At 36.4% G+C, this 16365-nt stretch overlaps 1 protein-coding gene across 2 annotated transcripts in view; it reads right to left on the bottom strand.

Moving 5' to 3' along the window:
* Positions 1-16365, bottom strand: part of DENND3 (DENN domain containing 3) — a 115208-nt gene that overhangs the window by 63150 nt on the left and 35693 nt on the right. For both annotated transcript variants that reach the window (XM_056823010.1, XM_056823009.1), the window contains exons 4-6: positions 16196-16338; positions 12305-12416; positions 9560-9679 (exon numbers count right to left, since the gene is read on the bottom strand). In XM_056823010.1, the coding sequence (XP_056678988.1) occupies positions 9560-9679; positions 12305-12416; positions 16196-16338 (375 nt within the window). The remainder of the gene's footprint in view (positions 1-9559; positions 9680-12304; positions 12417-16195; positions 16339-16365) is intronic.

Here is a 16365-nt window from a genome sequence, read left to right on the forward strand (position 1 = left end):
CCAAACTCCTCTATATAACCCTAGCTCCTGAGGTAGCCTATTTCCCTTCCAAAAATTTCTAATTATTAGGAACTATTTCGAAACAAAATGTGCCTCCTTATAACTTCCTCTCATTAGTTTACATTCTGACCCTGAAGCTCATTTCTCTTCCAAACAAAAGCCTTTCAAATACTTGAAGAAAACCATCATGTCTTTCTCTTCTCTAGACTAAATATTTCCCATTATTTCCCTCAGTCCTTTTATGGTGTGCTTCAGTCTGATCAGGAATACTCTCTTGATCTGCCTGAATTCCACCATCACTATTCAGATGGCAGACAAGAGCCAATAGCTCCTGGTCCAAGGTGCTAGTTCTAGGCAACCATCCTTCCTGCTCTTCCCAAAACACATACTTCCTCCATCCCTTCCAGTCACAGCATGAAAGCTCACTGGCAAGCAGAAAGGAGTGAGGACATCTCCATCTACAAATATATTTTTTAGATAATCACATGGCTTCTTAAAAAAAAAGTTTAAGTGGTTTTAAAATGAGAAATTGCTACCAAGTTAGCTATCTGTGTTTGGTACTGGTTTCCCTTGAGTGTTTATTCTAACATACCAAGCAGCTGGCATTAAAACTGTACAGGGCAGCTAGGTGGCTCAGTGGACAGAGAGCCAGGCTTGGAGATTGGAATTCCTGGGTTCAAATGTGGCCTCAGACACTTGCTAGCCAAACGACCCTTGAAAAATTACTTAACTCTAGAACCCTTGCCACTCTTCTGCCTGGGAATAGATTCTTAGTATCAAGTCCAAGACAAAAGGTAAAGGTTTCAAAAAAAAAAAAAACCCAAACTATATATGGCAAACCACCTTATGAGGTCCTGATTAAGAATATTTCTAGCGACTTCCGGTCAAGATGGCGGCTTAGAGAAAGCTAAAGTTCAGATCTCCGGAAAACCCTTCCCGACAGACCTCAAACTATAAGCTCCTAAAGCGCCGAAATTCAAAACGATCAACAGCACAGACCCTGGGAATCCTCCTCCTGGACCTGGACCTGGACCTGGATCAAAAGGTACGGCCCCCCTCAAAAGCCAGAACCCGAGATCACTCGGACCTAAGGGGTAGGAGCGCAGAGTCCAAGGCTCCGGGAAGCCACAGCCCAGCCCCTCTCAGAGAGCAGGGTCTTCTGAAACAACAGCAACCCTCAGGGCGGGCAAGACAGCCTCACCAGCTGGATCCTGCTATCCAAGTCTCAGTGAAAGTCACTGCCCTGAAGCTCTGGGAAGCCGCGGCCCCTTCCCCCGCAGAGAGCAGGGACGACTGAAACAACAGCAACCCTCAGGGCCCACAAAACAGCCTCACGGCCAGCTATTCTGAAGGCAACTTCCGGAAAGCAACCCGACCCAGTCGAGGGGACACGTTAGCAGCAGGGAAACAGAGAGAACTGGGGGAGTGTGTGGCCCCCTGGTCTGACCCTTCCATTCCAGTTCCAGTGAAAGTCATTGCCTGAAGGCATACTCAGTTTAACCCAGGGAAAGCTCATAGAACCGACAATCTGCCCAGGACTAAAGCCTCTGAACACCAGACAGAGATAAGAAAAGCTAATCCACCCCATTCAGAGATGGCAAACTCCACAGAAGCACAGAAGCCCCAAAATACCAAGAAAAATAAGAAGAAAGGGGTGACTTTGGACACATTCTATGGAGCCAAAATACAAAATACAGAGGAGATAGAAGATGATACACAAGAAAATGCTCCGAAACCTTCCAAAGGAAATGGAAACTCTCCACAAACACATGAAGAATTTGAATCAGAAATGACCAAAAAGATGGAAGACTTCTGGGAGGAAAAGTGGGAAATAATGCAAAAGAAATTCATGCATCTAAAAAACCAGTTTGACCAAAGTGAAAAGGAAAACCAGGCTTTAAAGGCCAGAATCAGGCAGCTGGAAGACAACGATCGTGTAAAAGAGCAAGAATTAATAAAGCAAAGCCAAAATACCAAGAAACTAGAAGAGAACATAAAATATCTCACTGACAAGGTGACAGATCTGGAAAATAGAGGGAGAAGAGATAATTTAAGAATAATTGGACTTCCAGAAAAGCCAGAAATAAACACCAAACTCGACATCGTGATACAAGATATAATCAAAGAAAATTGCCCAGAGATTCTAGAACAAGGGGGCAATACAGCCACTGACAGAGCTCACAGAACACCTTCTACACTAAACCCCCAAAAGACAACTCCCAGGAATGTAATTGCCAAATTCCAAAGCTCTCAAACAAAAGAAAAAATCCTACAGGAAGCCAGAAAAAGATAATTTAGATATAAAGGAATCCCAATCAGGCTCACACAAGACCTTGCAAGTTCTACTCTGAATGATCATAAGGCATGGAACATGATCTTCAGAAAGGCAAGAGAGCTGGGTCTTCAACCAAGAATCAACTACCCAGCAAAACTGACTATATATTTCCAAGGGAAAGTATGGGCATTCAACAAAATAGAAGACTTCCAACTTTTTGCATAGAAAAGACCAGAGCTCTGTGGAAAGTTTGATACCGAAAAACAAAGAGCAAGGAATACCTGAAAAGGTAAATATTACGGAAAGGGGAAAAATGTTATCTTCTTCTTTTACTCAAACTCTCTTCTATAAGGACTACATTTATATCAATCTATGTATACTAACATGTGGGGGAAATGTAATGTATAAATAGGGAGTAAAGAAAGACCAAATAGAATAATATTTCTCACACAAAGATTAACGTGGGAAGGGGAGGGGAATAAAACTCCTATAAGAAGGAGAGGAAGAGAGGATTTTTTACTTAAACCTTAATTTCAGGGAAATCAACTCTGAGAGGGAAAAACATCCAGATCCATTGGGATCTTGAATTCTATCTTACCCAACAAGGGTAAGGAGAAGGGAAAACCAAGGCGGGGAGGGGGAGAGGGAAAACAAAAAGGGAGGGAAAGAGAGGGGGGAGGGGGAGGGAACAAAAAGGGAGGGACTAAAAATGGAAACATCAAGGGAGGGGACAAGGGGGACTGATTCAAAGTAAATCACTGGATTAAAGGTAGAGCCGAAGAAGAAAAGGTTGGAATTAAGGAAGGATATCAAAATGCCAGCAAATCCACAAATGACAATCATAACTTTGAACGTGAATGGGATGAACTCACCCATAAAACGTAGACAAATAGCAGAATGGATTAGAATCCAAAACCCTACCATATGTTGTCTTCAAGAAACACACATGAGGCGGGTTGACACCCACAAGGTCAGAATTAAAGGATGGAGTAAGACCTTCTGGGCCTCAACTGACAGAAAGAAGGCAGGAGTGGTAATCATGATATCTGATAAAGTCAATGCAAAAATAGACCTGATCAAAAGGGATAGGGAAGGCAATTATATTTTGTTAAAAGGGACTCTAGACAATGAGGAAATATCATTAATCAACATGTATGCACCAAATAATATAGCACCCAAATTTCTAATGGAGAAACTAGGAGAATTGAAGCAAGAAATAGACAGTAAAACCATATTAGTGGGGGACTTAAACCAACCATTATCAAATTTAGATAAATCAAATAAAAAAATAAATAAGAAAGAGGTAAAAGAAGTGAATGAAATCTTAGAAAAATTAGAATTAATAGACATATGGAGAAAAATAAATAGGGATAAAAAGGAATACACCTTCTTCTCAGCACCACATGACACATTCACAAAAATTGACCATACATTAGGTCACAGAAACATAGCACACAAATGCAGAAAAGCAGAAATAATGAATGCAGCCTTCTCAGATCACAAGGCAATAAAAATAATGATCAGTAATGGTACATGGAAAACCAAATCTAAAACCAATTGGAAATTAAACAATATGATACTCCAAAACCGTTTAGTTAAAGAAGAAATCATAGGAACAATTAATAATTTCATCGAGGAAAATGACATTGGCGAGACATCCTTTCAAACCTTTTGGGATGCAGCCAAAGCGGTAATCAGAGGTAAATTCATATCCCTGAATGCTTATATTAACAAACTAGGGAGAGCAGAGATCAATCAATTGGAAATGCAAATGAAAAAAACTCGAAAGCGATCAAATTAAAAACCCCCAGCAGAAAACCAAATTAGAAATCCTAAAAATTAAGGGAGAAATTAATAAAATCGAAAGTGATAGAACTATTGATTTAATAAATAAGACAAGAAGCTGGTACTTTGAAAAAACAAACAAAATAGACAAAGTACTGGTCAATCTAATTAATAAAAGGAAGGAAGAAAAGCAAATTAACAGCATTAAAGATGAAAAGGGGGACAGCACCTCCGATGAAGAGGAAATTAAGGCAATCATTAGAAATTACTTTGCCCAATTATATGGCAATAAATACACCAATTTAGAAGATATGGATGAATATATACAAAAATACAAACTGCCTAGACTAACAGAAGAGGAAATAGAATTCTTAAATAATCCCATATCAGAAAATGAAATCCAACAAGCCATCAAAGAACTTCCTAAGAAAAAATCCTCAGGGCCTGATGGATTCACCAGTGAATTCTATCAAACATTCAGAGAACAGTTAATCCTAATACTATACAAACTATTTGACATAATAAGCAAAGAGGGAGTTCTACCAAACTCCTTTTACAACACAAACATGGTACTGATTCCAAAACCAGGCAGGTCAAAAACAGAGAAAGAAAACTATAGACCAATCTCCCTAATGAATATAGATGCAAAAATCTTAAATAGGATACTAGCAAAAAGACTCCAGCAAGTGATCAGAAGGATCATTCACCATGATCAAGTAGGATTTATACCAGGGATGCAGGGCTGATTCAACATTAGGAAAACCATCCACATAATTGACCACATCAACAAGCAAACCAGCAAGAACCACATGATTATCTCAATAGACGCAGAAAAAGCATTTGATAAAATACAACACCCATTCCTATTAAAAACACTAGAAAGCATAGGAATAGAAGGGTCATTCCTAAAAATAATAAACAGTATATATCTAAAACCATCAGCTAATATCATCTGCAATGGGGATAAACTAGATGCATTCCCAATAAGATCAGGAGTGAAACAAGGATGCCCATTATCACCTCTACTATTTGACATTGTACTAGAAACACTAGCAGTAGCAATTAGAGAAGAAAAAGAAATTGAAGGCATCAAAATAGGCAAGGAGGAGACCAAGTTATCACTCTTTGCGGATGACATGATGGTCTACTTAAAGAATCCTAGAGATTCAACCAAAAATCTAATTGAAATAATCAACAACTTTAGTAAAGTTGCAGGATACAAAATAAACCCACATAAATCATCAGCTTTTCTATATACCTCCAACACAGCTCAGCAGCAAGAACTAGAAAGAAAAATCCCATTCAAAATCAACTTAGACAAAATAAAATACCTAGGAATCTACCTCCCGAGACAAACACAGGAACTATATGAACACAACTACAAAACACTCTCCACACAACTAAAACTAGACTTGAGCAATTGGAAAAACATTAACTGCTCATGGATAGGACGAGCCAATATAATAAAAATGACCATCCTACCCAAACTTATTTATCTATTTAGTGCCATACCCATTGAACTACCAAAATACTTCTTCACTGATTTAGAAAAAAAAACATAACAAAATTCATTTGGAAGAACAAAAGATCAAGGATATCCAGGGAAATAATGAAAAAAAAAACACATATGATGGGGGCCTTGCAATCCCTGACCTTAAACTATATTACAAAGCAGCAGTCATCAAAACAATTTGGTACTGGCTAAGAAACAGAAAGGAAGATCAGTGGAATAGACTGGGGGAAAGCGACCTCAGCAAGACAGTATACGATAAACCCAAAGATTCCAGCTTTTGGGACAAAAATCCACTATTCAATAAAAACTGCTGGGAAAATTGGAAGACAGTGTGGGAGAGACTAGGAATAGATCAACACCTCATACCCTACACCAAGATAAATTCAAAATGGGTGAGTGACTTAAACATAAAGAAGGAAACCATAAGTAAATTGGGTAAACACAGAATAGTATACATGCCAGACCTTTGGGAGGGGAAAGGCTTTAAAACCAAGCAAGACATAGAAAGAATCACAAAATGTAAAATAAATAATTTTGACTACATCAAACTAAAAAGCTTTTGTACAAACAAAACCAATGTAACTAAAATCAGAAGGGAAACAAGAAATTGGGAAAAAATCTTCATAGAAACCTCTGACAAAGGTTTAATTACTCATATTTATAAAGAACTAAATCAATTGTACAAAAAATCAAGCCATTCTCCAATTGATAAATGGGCAAGGGACATGGATAGGCAGTTTTCAGATAAAGAAATCAAAACTATTAATAAGCACATGAAAAAGTGTTCTAAATCTTTGATAATCAGAGAGATGCAAATCAAAACAACTCTGAGGTATCACCTCACACCTAGCAGATTGGCTAACATAACAGCAAAGGAAAGTAATGAATGCTGGAGGGGATGTGGCAAAGTAGGGACATTAATTCATTGCTGGTGGAGTTGTGAACTGATCCAACCATTCTGGAGGGCAATTTGGAACTATGCCCAAAGGGCGACAAAAGAATATCTACCCTTTGATCCAGCCATAGCACTGCTGGGTCTGTACCCCAAAGAGATAATGGACACAAAGACTTGTACAAAAATATTCATAGCTGCGCTCTTTGTGGTGGCCCAAAACTGGAAAACGAGGGGATGCCCATCAATTGGGGAATGGCTGAACAAATTGTGGTATATGTTGGTGATGGAATACTATTGTGCTCAAAGGAATAATAAAGTGGAGGAGTTCCATGGAGACTGGAACAACCTCCAGGAAGTGATGCAGAGCGAGAGGAGCAGAACCAGGAGAACACTGTACACAGAGACTAATACACTGTGGTATAATCGAACGTAATGGACTTCTCCATTAGTGGCGGTGTAATGTCCCTGAACAATTTGCAGGGATCTAGGAGAAAAAAACACTATTCATAAGCAAAGGATAAACTATGGGAGTGGAAACACCAAGGAAAAGCAACTGCAAATATTATCAACATAGCAATGGGTTCAAATCAAGAAAACACGTAATGCCCAGTGGACTTACGCGTTGGCTATGGGGGGTGGGGGGGAGGAAAAGAAAATGATCTATGTCTTTAATGAATAATGCTTGGAAATGATCAAATAAAATATATTAAATTAAAAAAAGAAAATACTCTGCAGACAGATATATCATTGGAGAAAGGGGTGAGAGGTATGGATGAGCATCTCAAGATTTGGGGTACTTGAGGTTACAAAGAACCTTTTCCCCTAAAAAACCTTTACTCCCTTCAGGGTCCCTTCACCCTTTTAAAGATATCTGACTGCATTATTTAATTAAAAATGAATTTAATAACAAGTTTAGATTGGGAAGGTATGAGGGTAAGAGGGAGTAGGGATTGTCCTATACTTTGCCACAGAGTGGGTTTGAGTCTTTCTTAGCTTTTAAACTGAGGCCAGGCCTCACAGACCGGGGAAGGGTTTTGTTTTTTTTTAATTCCTGTCTATGCTATATCTGTGCTAGCTTTCTTAAGTTTAATGTCTTTAGCAGTGACAGCAAGAGGAAGAAAATGTTCTTACCTTCAGAGCTGGTTGGGCCTGTCTCTTTGGACTAATGCCCTTAAAGACCAGGGCTACAGTTCAAACCGCTCCCCTTAAATTCCTTTGTTCAATGACATGATCACAGGAATCCAGGTAGAGCACATGTTAGGAAAAATCCAGGAATAGAGGTACTTCTATCCAGAGACAGAGAGGGGATGCTCTTTCCATTCTGAGGGCCAAGAAAGAGTAACTCAAGAGCAACTATCACTCTCCAAGTCCCCCTCCCCCCTCCAACTAACTTCACTGTCAATCTCTTCACTCCAACCTTTCAACTGCTATCTATTCCACCTCAGTGGCAGAAATGCCAAAGTTTGATTGTTTTCCTTTTCATACCCGTAGCCAAAGGGCAATTCCACTGGGTTTTATATGTATTGTTGATCAAGACCTATTTCCATATTATTAACATTTGTAACAGAGTGATCATTTAGAGTCTACAACTCCAATCATATCCCCATCAATCCCATAGTTTTTTTATTTTTGCAATAAATTGATGAAGTTTTTAAGCCATGGGTTTTTTTTGGGGGGTGCTATCCTGAGTTTCCACAGTATATTGCCTCATGAACAGCCCTTTATTTTTCTAAATGACTTTACAATGGGGTTGGTCCCCTGGTTACACATTGTGAAGATGGGATTGACTCTCCCCTTGCCTAGTTTTAAATATAATCAACCAAAAGCAAAGACATCCTTACTTCACATCAAGTAGGGGAGGTTCACAAACCATCCCTACAACATGCTGAAGGTTACCATCACTAGAAGCATTTGTAAATGATGAGAAATAGGGACACTATTGCATTGTTGGTGGAGTTGTGAACTGATCCAACTATTCTGGAGAATAATTTGGAACTATATCCCAAAGACTATAAAACTGCATATCCTTTGATCTAGCAACACCATGACTAAGTCAATAAATACCCTGAAAAGATAAAAGGAAAAGAAAAAGGATATATATGCCAAAAATATTCATAGCAATTTATTTTGTGATGGCAAAGAATTAGAAATAGAAAAAATGGCTATCAGCCAGGGAATGGCTGAACAGATTGTGATATATGATTGTTATGGAGTATTATTGTGTTATAAGAAATGATGAGCAGGATGCTTTCAGAAAATCCTGGGAAGACTTACATGAACTGATGATATGCAAAATGAGAAGAACCGGGAGAACATTATACAAAGTAAGAGCAATATTGTTTCATAATACGCCCTTGTGACTTAAGTATTCTTAGCCATACCACAATCTAAGAACATTAAAAAAGATATGATGAAAAATGCTAGTTAGCTCCAGAAAGAGAACTGATGGAATCTGAATACAGATTGAAACATACTTTTTAAACTTTCTTTGTTCTTCTTGAGTTTTTTAATCTGGATTTTCTTTTGCAACATGGTTAATATGAAAATGTATTGAATGGCTACACATATATAATCTATATGAAATTGTTTATTTTCTGAAGGAAAGAGGGAAGGATGAGAGGGAGAGAATTTGGAACACAAAAAAAAACAAATGTTAAAATTTTTTGTTTATATGTAATTGAGGAAAAAATAAAATTAAAGTAAAAATAAAGAAGAAGCTTATGTAAAAAAAAAAAGAATACTTCTAGCCCTAAAATGTTATAAATCTAAGTAATAATTAAATTTCACTATTATTAGCTCTAAGCACCCTTTAAATTCCCCTATTCTGAAACCTGCAGACCCTGTTATCTACAAATAAGGTATAAATTGAATGTTGTTTTATGCAGGAATCCCAGGACTCTTCTAGAAATTCCCAATTTGCAATAGAACCATGGAATTTAAAGTTGGGACCTCAGAATTTCTACTAGTTCAAGCCTCCACTTTATAGATAAGGAAACTGAGGCCCAGAGACATTATATAATACAATACAGAAATTTTGTCATTGCATTAAACTAGTGAGAATGAAATTTGACCAGCTTTGAAAGATACTTACCTGTAATACCTTCTCAGGTTTGAAACACAGTAAAGGAAGGTGAAGGTCCAGGTCTATGATGGGGCTGTCGGGATCTGCTCGTGAAGGAAACACTATCTGAAGGGGCTTCATGTTAAATACCTGGGATAACCAATATGAAGGTTTAACACTGATGCTCTGACTCAGTAGATTCTGATAAGCATGACAGATTGAAAAATCAAGAAAATATAAAGCAGCAAAATCTCCCTAATCTACTGGTAGTAGAGGAAGGAGATCTGGATTCAAGAATATTTCTAAAAAAACACAATATTATACCACATTATAATTCCCATTAGAATGTTAGTTCATTTAGGACAAAGATTTTTCTTTTCTTTAATTCCCAGCACTAAACACAGTTCCCAGCACAGAGTAAACACTTACTAAATGATTGTTGTTTGGCTGATACAAGCACGTGCATTAATTCAAACTAGACTAACTAATGTGTTATCAAATAGAAGTCTTTGAAAATCTGTTCTCATAGGTAAAAATTATTTGTAAGCATGTAAAAGAATTCTCCCATTTTACTTAAAACCTTTTTTCCTCTTAAGGAGGTTAAATGTGCTTTGTAAATGTTCACTTTTTATTCATTTGCTTAGCAAGTTTTTTTTTTTGCAAAGTGGGAGCAAAAGTAAACCAGATTAGCTGCTGGTCCTAATCATTACAAAATTAGCAGAGTTCAAATTTATCAAATTATTATGTTCCTGAAGTATTTCGGTTATAATTTTGTCATTTAACATTTCTTGAAAACATACTTGATAAAAAAGTCTGAAGAATGAAAATGTGATGTTCAGAGAAATATTGATAGCTGTCTTTTAGAAAGAAAAAATATTAAAAAGCTAATTACTAATTGAAGGTGGATTGCCTGATGAAGTCTAATTTCACAGAAGAAAACTATAACTAGGAACATCAAATAACTAATTTAGTTACTGACTAATGGCAACAACTACCTGAAGAAGGGTTTGTCAATAATGCTGTATTCAGAATCATTTTGTTTGTTTGTTTTTATCAAAATTCTAAAGATGAAACAAAGTAAAATGTTATCAGATATGATCTACCAATAGTTAATCACAAAGCCCATATATGGAAAGAAGGGAAGAAGAAAAATTTCTGAATAGTTTTTCACATTATTAAAAAAATTATGCTGCACAAAGTAAGATATTGGCTAACTTCTTCCAAGTTTTTATTTTATTATCATGTAGACATAGCCTTTGGCAAACATTTAATCTATCCTCACTTAAAGTCTCACAATGATAATAAGCAAAATGGCACCATATAATGTTTCTCCCATGGTTACATTTAGGAAGGACTCTTAGATGAACTTAAAATATGCACAAGACTCCTTTTTTGGAAGCTATGTTTTGATTTTAGTCTAATGTTTAGGAAAAAAATCAGCCAACAATAAACACAAGGGATTTGTAACTGTAGTTTTCAGTCAGCTGAGTAACCATTTTAAAAAAAGGACACGGGCATGAGTGCTGTAGAAACTGTTACAAGTGGGCCAGTTCCTTCTCACATTTTTATCACAGTTATCCTTAATACATGTGCAGACAACTTTCATAATGATTTTATAAGGTCTCTGCTACTGCTGTGTAGGACTGATCTAATTACTGTCCATCTCATTTGCAGATTATATTGCAGTCAAATAAGGGGATTGATACTGACTATATCATCAGAACACTACAGGGCTACCCCGTTGAGATACATTATTCTTCAGTTGGACAGATAAAAGTATGCATTTATTAAGTGTTTACTACATACCAGACACAGTGCTAAGTACTAAGATGACCAAAAATAAAAAACAAAAGCAATTAAAAAATAAATTCAAGAAGGACACATTCTTTATTGTTTTTTAAACATTTACCTTCTGTCTTAGAACCAATATTGGTTCTAAGGTAGAAGAGCAATAAGGGCTGGGCAATGGAGGTTAAGTGACTGGTCCAGGGTCACCTAGTTGGGAAGTGTCTGAATCTAGGACCTCCCGTCATTAGACCTGGCTTTCAATCCACTGAGCTACCCAGGTGCCCCCAAGGAGCACACATTCTAAGAGGAGAGGTAATATATAAATAACTGGTTACAAAGAGGATAAATACAGAGGAGATGGAAAATATTCTGAAGAGCTAGGTTTAAAAATCTATAAGGGAAAATTTAAATAAATGAAAAATGTTATTTTCTAGTTTCTGATATGTGATGGATGACCAGTTCATTAAGTTAGGACACCAATATAGATTTAGGACACTATAAATGGATAATGAATTGGGCTCAAAATTAAAGTTGAGTAAGAGTGAGTTGGTTTCAAGGGCATCTAGATGGTTCAGTGGATTGAGAGCCAGGGTAAGAGATGGAAGGTCTTGGATTCACAGACACTTCTAAGCTGTGTGACCCTGGGCAAGTCACTTAACCCCCATTGCCCAGCCCTTACTGCTCTTCTACCTTAGCCCTCATCACTCTTCTGCCTTGGAGCCAATATACAGTATTGATTCCAAGACAGAAGGTAAGGGTTAAAAAAAAAGAAATAGTACACCAAGTAAGGTTTAGATACAGTTCTTATAAACGTTTAAAACAAACTTAATTTATATTTAATTTATCTGAACATTTAAATTTAAAACAAATTTAATTACATTTAATTTATCTGACCATATCTAGTTTATGAAGCACAAAGTTAGATTGCAATAGAGGATTTTATATGACAGGTACCACAAAAGGATCATTAATTCTTTAGCTAATTACCAGATGGAGTGGTCCAGGTGGAGGACTAGGGATTAAAGACAATTTTGCAGCAAAATCTTTTATTCGCTCATCGACTTCAAAATCCTTACAAAGTTTCAGTTGTGCCAACAAACTGAAAGAAAATAGTAATTTTTGTTAATTTTATGAGGAGAAAAAATAAAATCCAAATACTCCTTATTAGTCTCAATTATATATCATAGCCTAAAATTTATCTCTTAGTGTCTTCATTTGAAAAAGTTAAATGCCTTATCCTAAGAGCATGTCTCAGAAGAAAACTGCTTTTTAATAATATTTTGGTTTTTTCCCCAATTACATGTAGAAACCATTTAAAATATTCATTTCTAAAATTTTGAGTTTCAAATTCTTTCCCTTCCTCTCTTCCTCCTTGATATGGCAAACAATTTGGTATAAATTATATATATGTGATCATCTAAAACATATTTCCATATGGGTCAGGCTGTGGAAAAAGACATAAAAAACCATGAAGAAAATAAAGTGAAAAATAATATGCTTCTAACTAAATTCAGATGTCATCAGTTCTAGGCTAGGCAATCAGAGTTAAATGACTTGCCCAGGGTGACACAGCTAGGAAGTATCTGAGATCAAAGTTAAACTCAGTTCCTCCCAATTCCAGGTTTGGCATTCTAGGTTTTTCTGCTTGTCATTTCTTATAACACAATAGTATTCCATTACACTTACATATCATGTATAACATATTTCCATATTGGTCTTTGTTGTTAGAGAATACTCATATAAAACCAAAAACTCCAAATAAAACCATAAATAAACTTATGTGAAAGATAGTATGCTTTGATCTGAATCTGATAAGTAACATAATTTTCAAATGTAATGGTTATAGCCTAAAAAGGAAACTAAAAAAAACTAAAATATAATAGTTTAATTTAATTTAGAATAATCTAATTTAATAACGGATAAAGTAAATTTGTCAAGTCATAAAGTGATAAAGTCATTCCAGACTTTTTTCAGATAATTCCCCTCATACAATGTTGACATTCCTATCAAACTGGTCTACTTGCTGCTCCCCCACTAAATATGAGCTCTATCTCTCACTTTTGTGTTTGTTCTGCTGTCTTTGAAGAAACTCCTCTAAATTATCCCTGCTTTTGAAAACCCATAGCCTTCAAGGCCCAATTCAGTTGCTTCCTCTTCTGAGAAGCTTTTCCTAATCCTCCTAGCACATACTGTTTTCTCTCTCCTTAAATTGTATTTATTAGGGACAGCTAGGTGGCTCAGTGGATTGAGAGCCAGATCTAGAGACAGTAGGTCCTAGATTCAAATTTAGTCTCAGACTCTTCCTAGCTTCCTCAGATTTCCTGGGTAAGTCACTTAACCCCAACTGCCTAGCCCTTACCACTCTTCTGTCTTGGAAGTATCCATATCAAGAATGAAGGTAAGGATTTTAAAAATGCACTGATTAGTTTCGGTAAATATCCTACTGTATCTTCTTCAATAGAATGTAAGTTCACCCAGGAAACAAATTTTCATTTTGTTTCATATCCCCCAAAGAGTGGATAGTGCTTTGCATACAATAGGCACTTAAAAGATGCCTGCTGAATGAAAAATTCTAATTACAAAACTTTTCCTAAAAACCAAACCTGCCTTTCTGCAATTCCTAGCTGCCATTCCTACAAATCTGTCTATTTCTACCCCATTTCCAAAAACCTTTCCTTTAATCTATCCATTTCCACTAGCAACAATCCATACTGCTCCTCCCTTTTCAGCTAAACTCTTTGAGAAAGTCATCCATGCCCAGAGCCTCAACTGCCTCAATTTTCACTTGATTTTAACCCCTCACAATCCAGCTTCTGACTTCATGATCCAATTAAAACTTCTCTTTCCAGTGGCACCAATAATCTCTTAATTGAGGACTTAGCAGTCTTTTCTTGAACGTTCTTAAACTCTCTGCATGCTCTGGTACTGTTGATCACCACCCAGATTCAGGCCCGCATCACCTCTTTGCTGGACTAATGTCAGCCTTCTAACTGGTTTCCCTGCCTTAAAATTCTCATTATTCTCAAATTCATTCTCAATTCAGCTGCCAAGTGCAATCTCCAAAAGAGCAGGTCTGACATTGCAGGATGTCCATCAATTGGGGAATGACTGAACAAACTGTGGTATATGTTGGTAATGGAATACTTTTGTGCTATAAGAAATGATAAGCAAAATGATTTCAGGAAAAAGCTGGAAAATCTGCAGGAACTGATGCAGAGAGGAATAAGCAGACCCAGAACATCGTATTCAGTAACAGCAATATTGGAAGATATTGAAAACTTGGCTAGTCTCAGCAATGCACTGATCTAGGACAATCCTGAAAGATTTATGACAGGGAAAGCTATCCTCCTCCAGAGAAAACACTGTTGGAGTCAACTTTCACATCAGTGTATTTATTGTTTTATTTCGGGATTTTGGTTATGTACGAGTTTGCTCTTACACCAACGACCAATATAGAGTGGTGTTTGCATGACAATAAAAAATGGAAAAAAAGGAGCAGGTCTCACCAGGTCATCTCTCCACTCAATAAACTTCCATGGTTCCTTATGATATCAAGCATCAGATATAAAGTAATCTGTTTGGCATTTAAAGCTCTTCCTAAACTAGATCCTTCTTTGTAGTCAACTTACTCTTTAGTTGTCTCCATGCACTCTATAATATGGACCTACTTGATGTTTGATGGTCATTCCATCCCCAACCTCCATGTCTTTGTACTGATTGATCCCCAGGCTTAGAATGCTCTGTCTCATCTCTTCTCCCTTTTAAGTGTCACCTGGCTTCCTTCAAGCCTCTGTCCAAATCCCACCTTCTAGAGAAGATTTTTCCTGGTCCTCTTCCTATCTGCTAATGCCCTCCTCTCTGAAATGACTTTCCATTTACTCTGTATACATCTTATTTGTAGCAGGTTACTTACCAGCTGTCTCCTCCCTTAAAATGTGAGCTCCTTAAGGACATGGTTGGTTCCTTCTTTCCTTCCTTCCCCCCTCTCCCCTCACCCTTTATTTTTACCTTCCCCCCAAAGTGAAGCACAATAAAGTTGGTTTTGTTTTCCATATAAAAGGTTCAAGTTTTTAAATTCTTTTTATTTTATTTTGTTCATTTTATTATATTTTATATTTATATACAATATGTTATGTATGTATATTATTTATATATTTATATTATATTTTATTCATTTTATTCTTCAACATACATGAGTAAGTGAAAATATATTCTAACTTCATGTGTCTTACATTTCACAGCAGGGCTTTACCGTCCCCTAATTAGGCACTTTGTATGCATATTCCAATAGTAGAGAATTGCCTTCATAATAAAAGACCAAATGAGTCCTAATTCAGGAATTTATTCATCATTCTTTCTTACTATAGGCATAGACTGGTGTTTGCTTTTTAGAATTAATAAATTTGCTCATTGTTTTTCTCACCATTAACAGTAACCTACATGCAGTCATTAAATAATAATATTTGTAAATTTCAAAAAAGGAAATACATAATCATAAATTCAATCCATTTCACATATAGATGAAATATGACTATTTCATATGTAGCTCAAGGCATCAACTTCATTCCTCCATTACTGCTTACTGCCAACAAACTGTTCTTAGGACATGCATTTTATTTTCTGCACGGCTGATTATATTTTGCTTTTTAATAAAATATAAATGGATGCTGTATAAATTATTCATGTAGAAATAATAACTTCAAAATATGGCCAGAAAAAGTAAATAAAAGTCAAAAGAAGGCAGTCCTTTGACTTAACAGAGTATCAGACAATCTTCCCTGATATTCTTCACCTATTTTAATACTTTAAATAAGTTATTAACAATTTAAAAACTTTTATTCCTAATGCTATTACAAAAAAATTAGCCATAGTTCTTACCATGAAAGACAGTCTCTGAAGGCATTATAATATGGATATCGAGATATAAGACAAATAGCAAATGGCACAAAGCAGCCGACAGCATGCATGGTGTGTCCAGGTAATTCCCAGTGTGTTTTGCCATTGTAGAAGCAGTGTTCATCCTGAAAGTAAAGTGAGACAATTAACAT

This window comes from Monodelphis domestica, chromosome 3 (assembly GCF_027887165.1).
Source record: "Monodelphis domestica isolate mMonDom1 chromosome 3, mMonDom1.pri, whole genome shotgun sequence".
NCBI lineage: Eukaryota > Metazoa > Chordata > Mammalia > Didelphimorphia > Didelphidae > Monodelphis > Monodelphis domestica.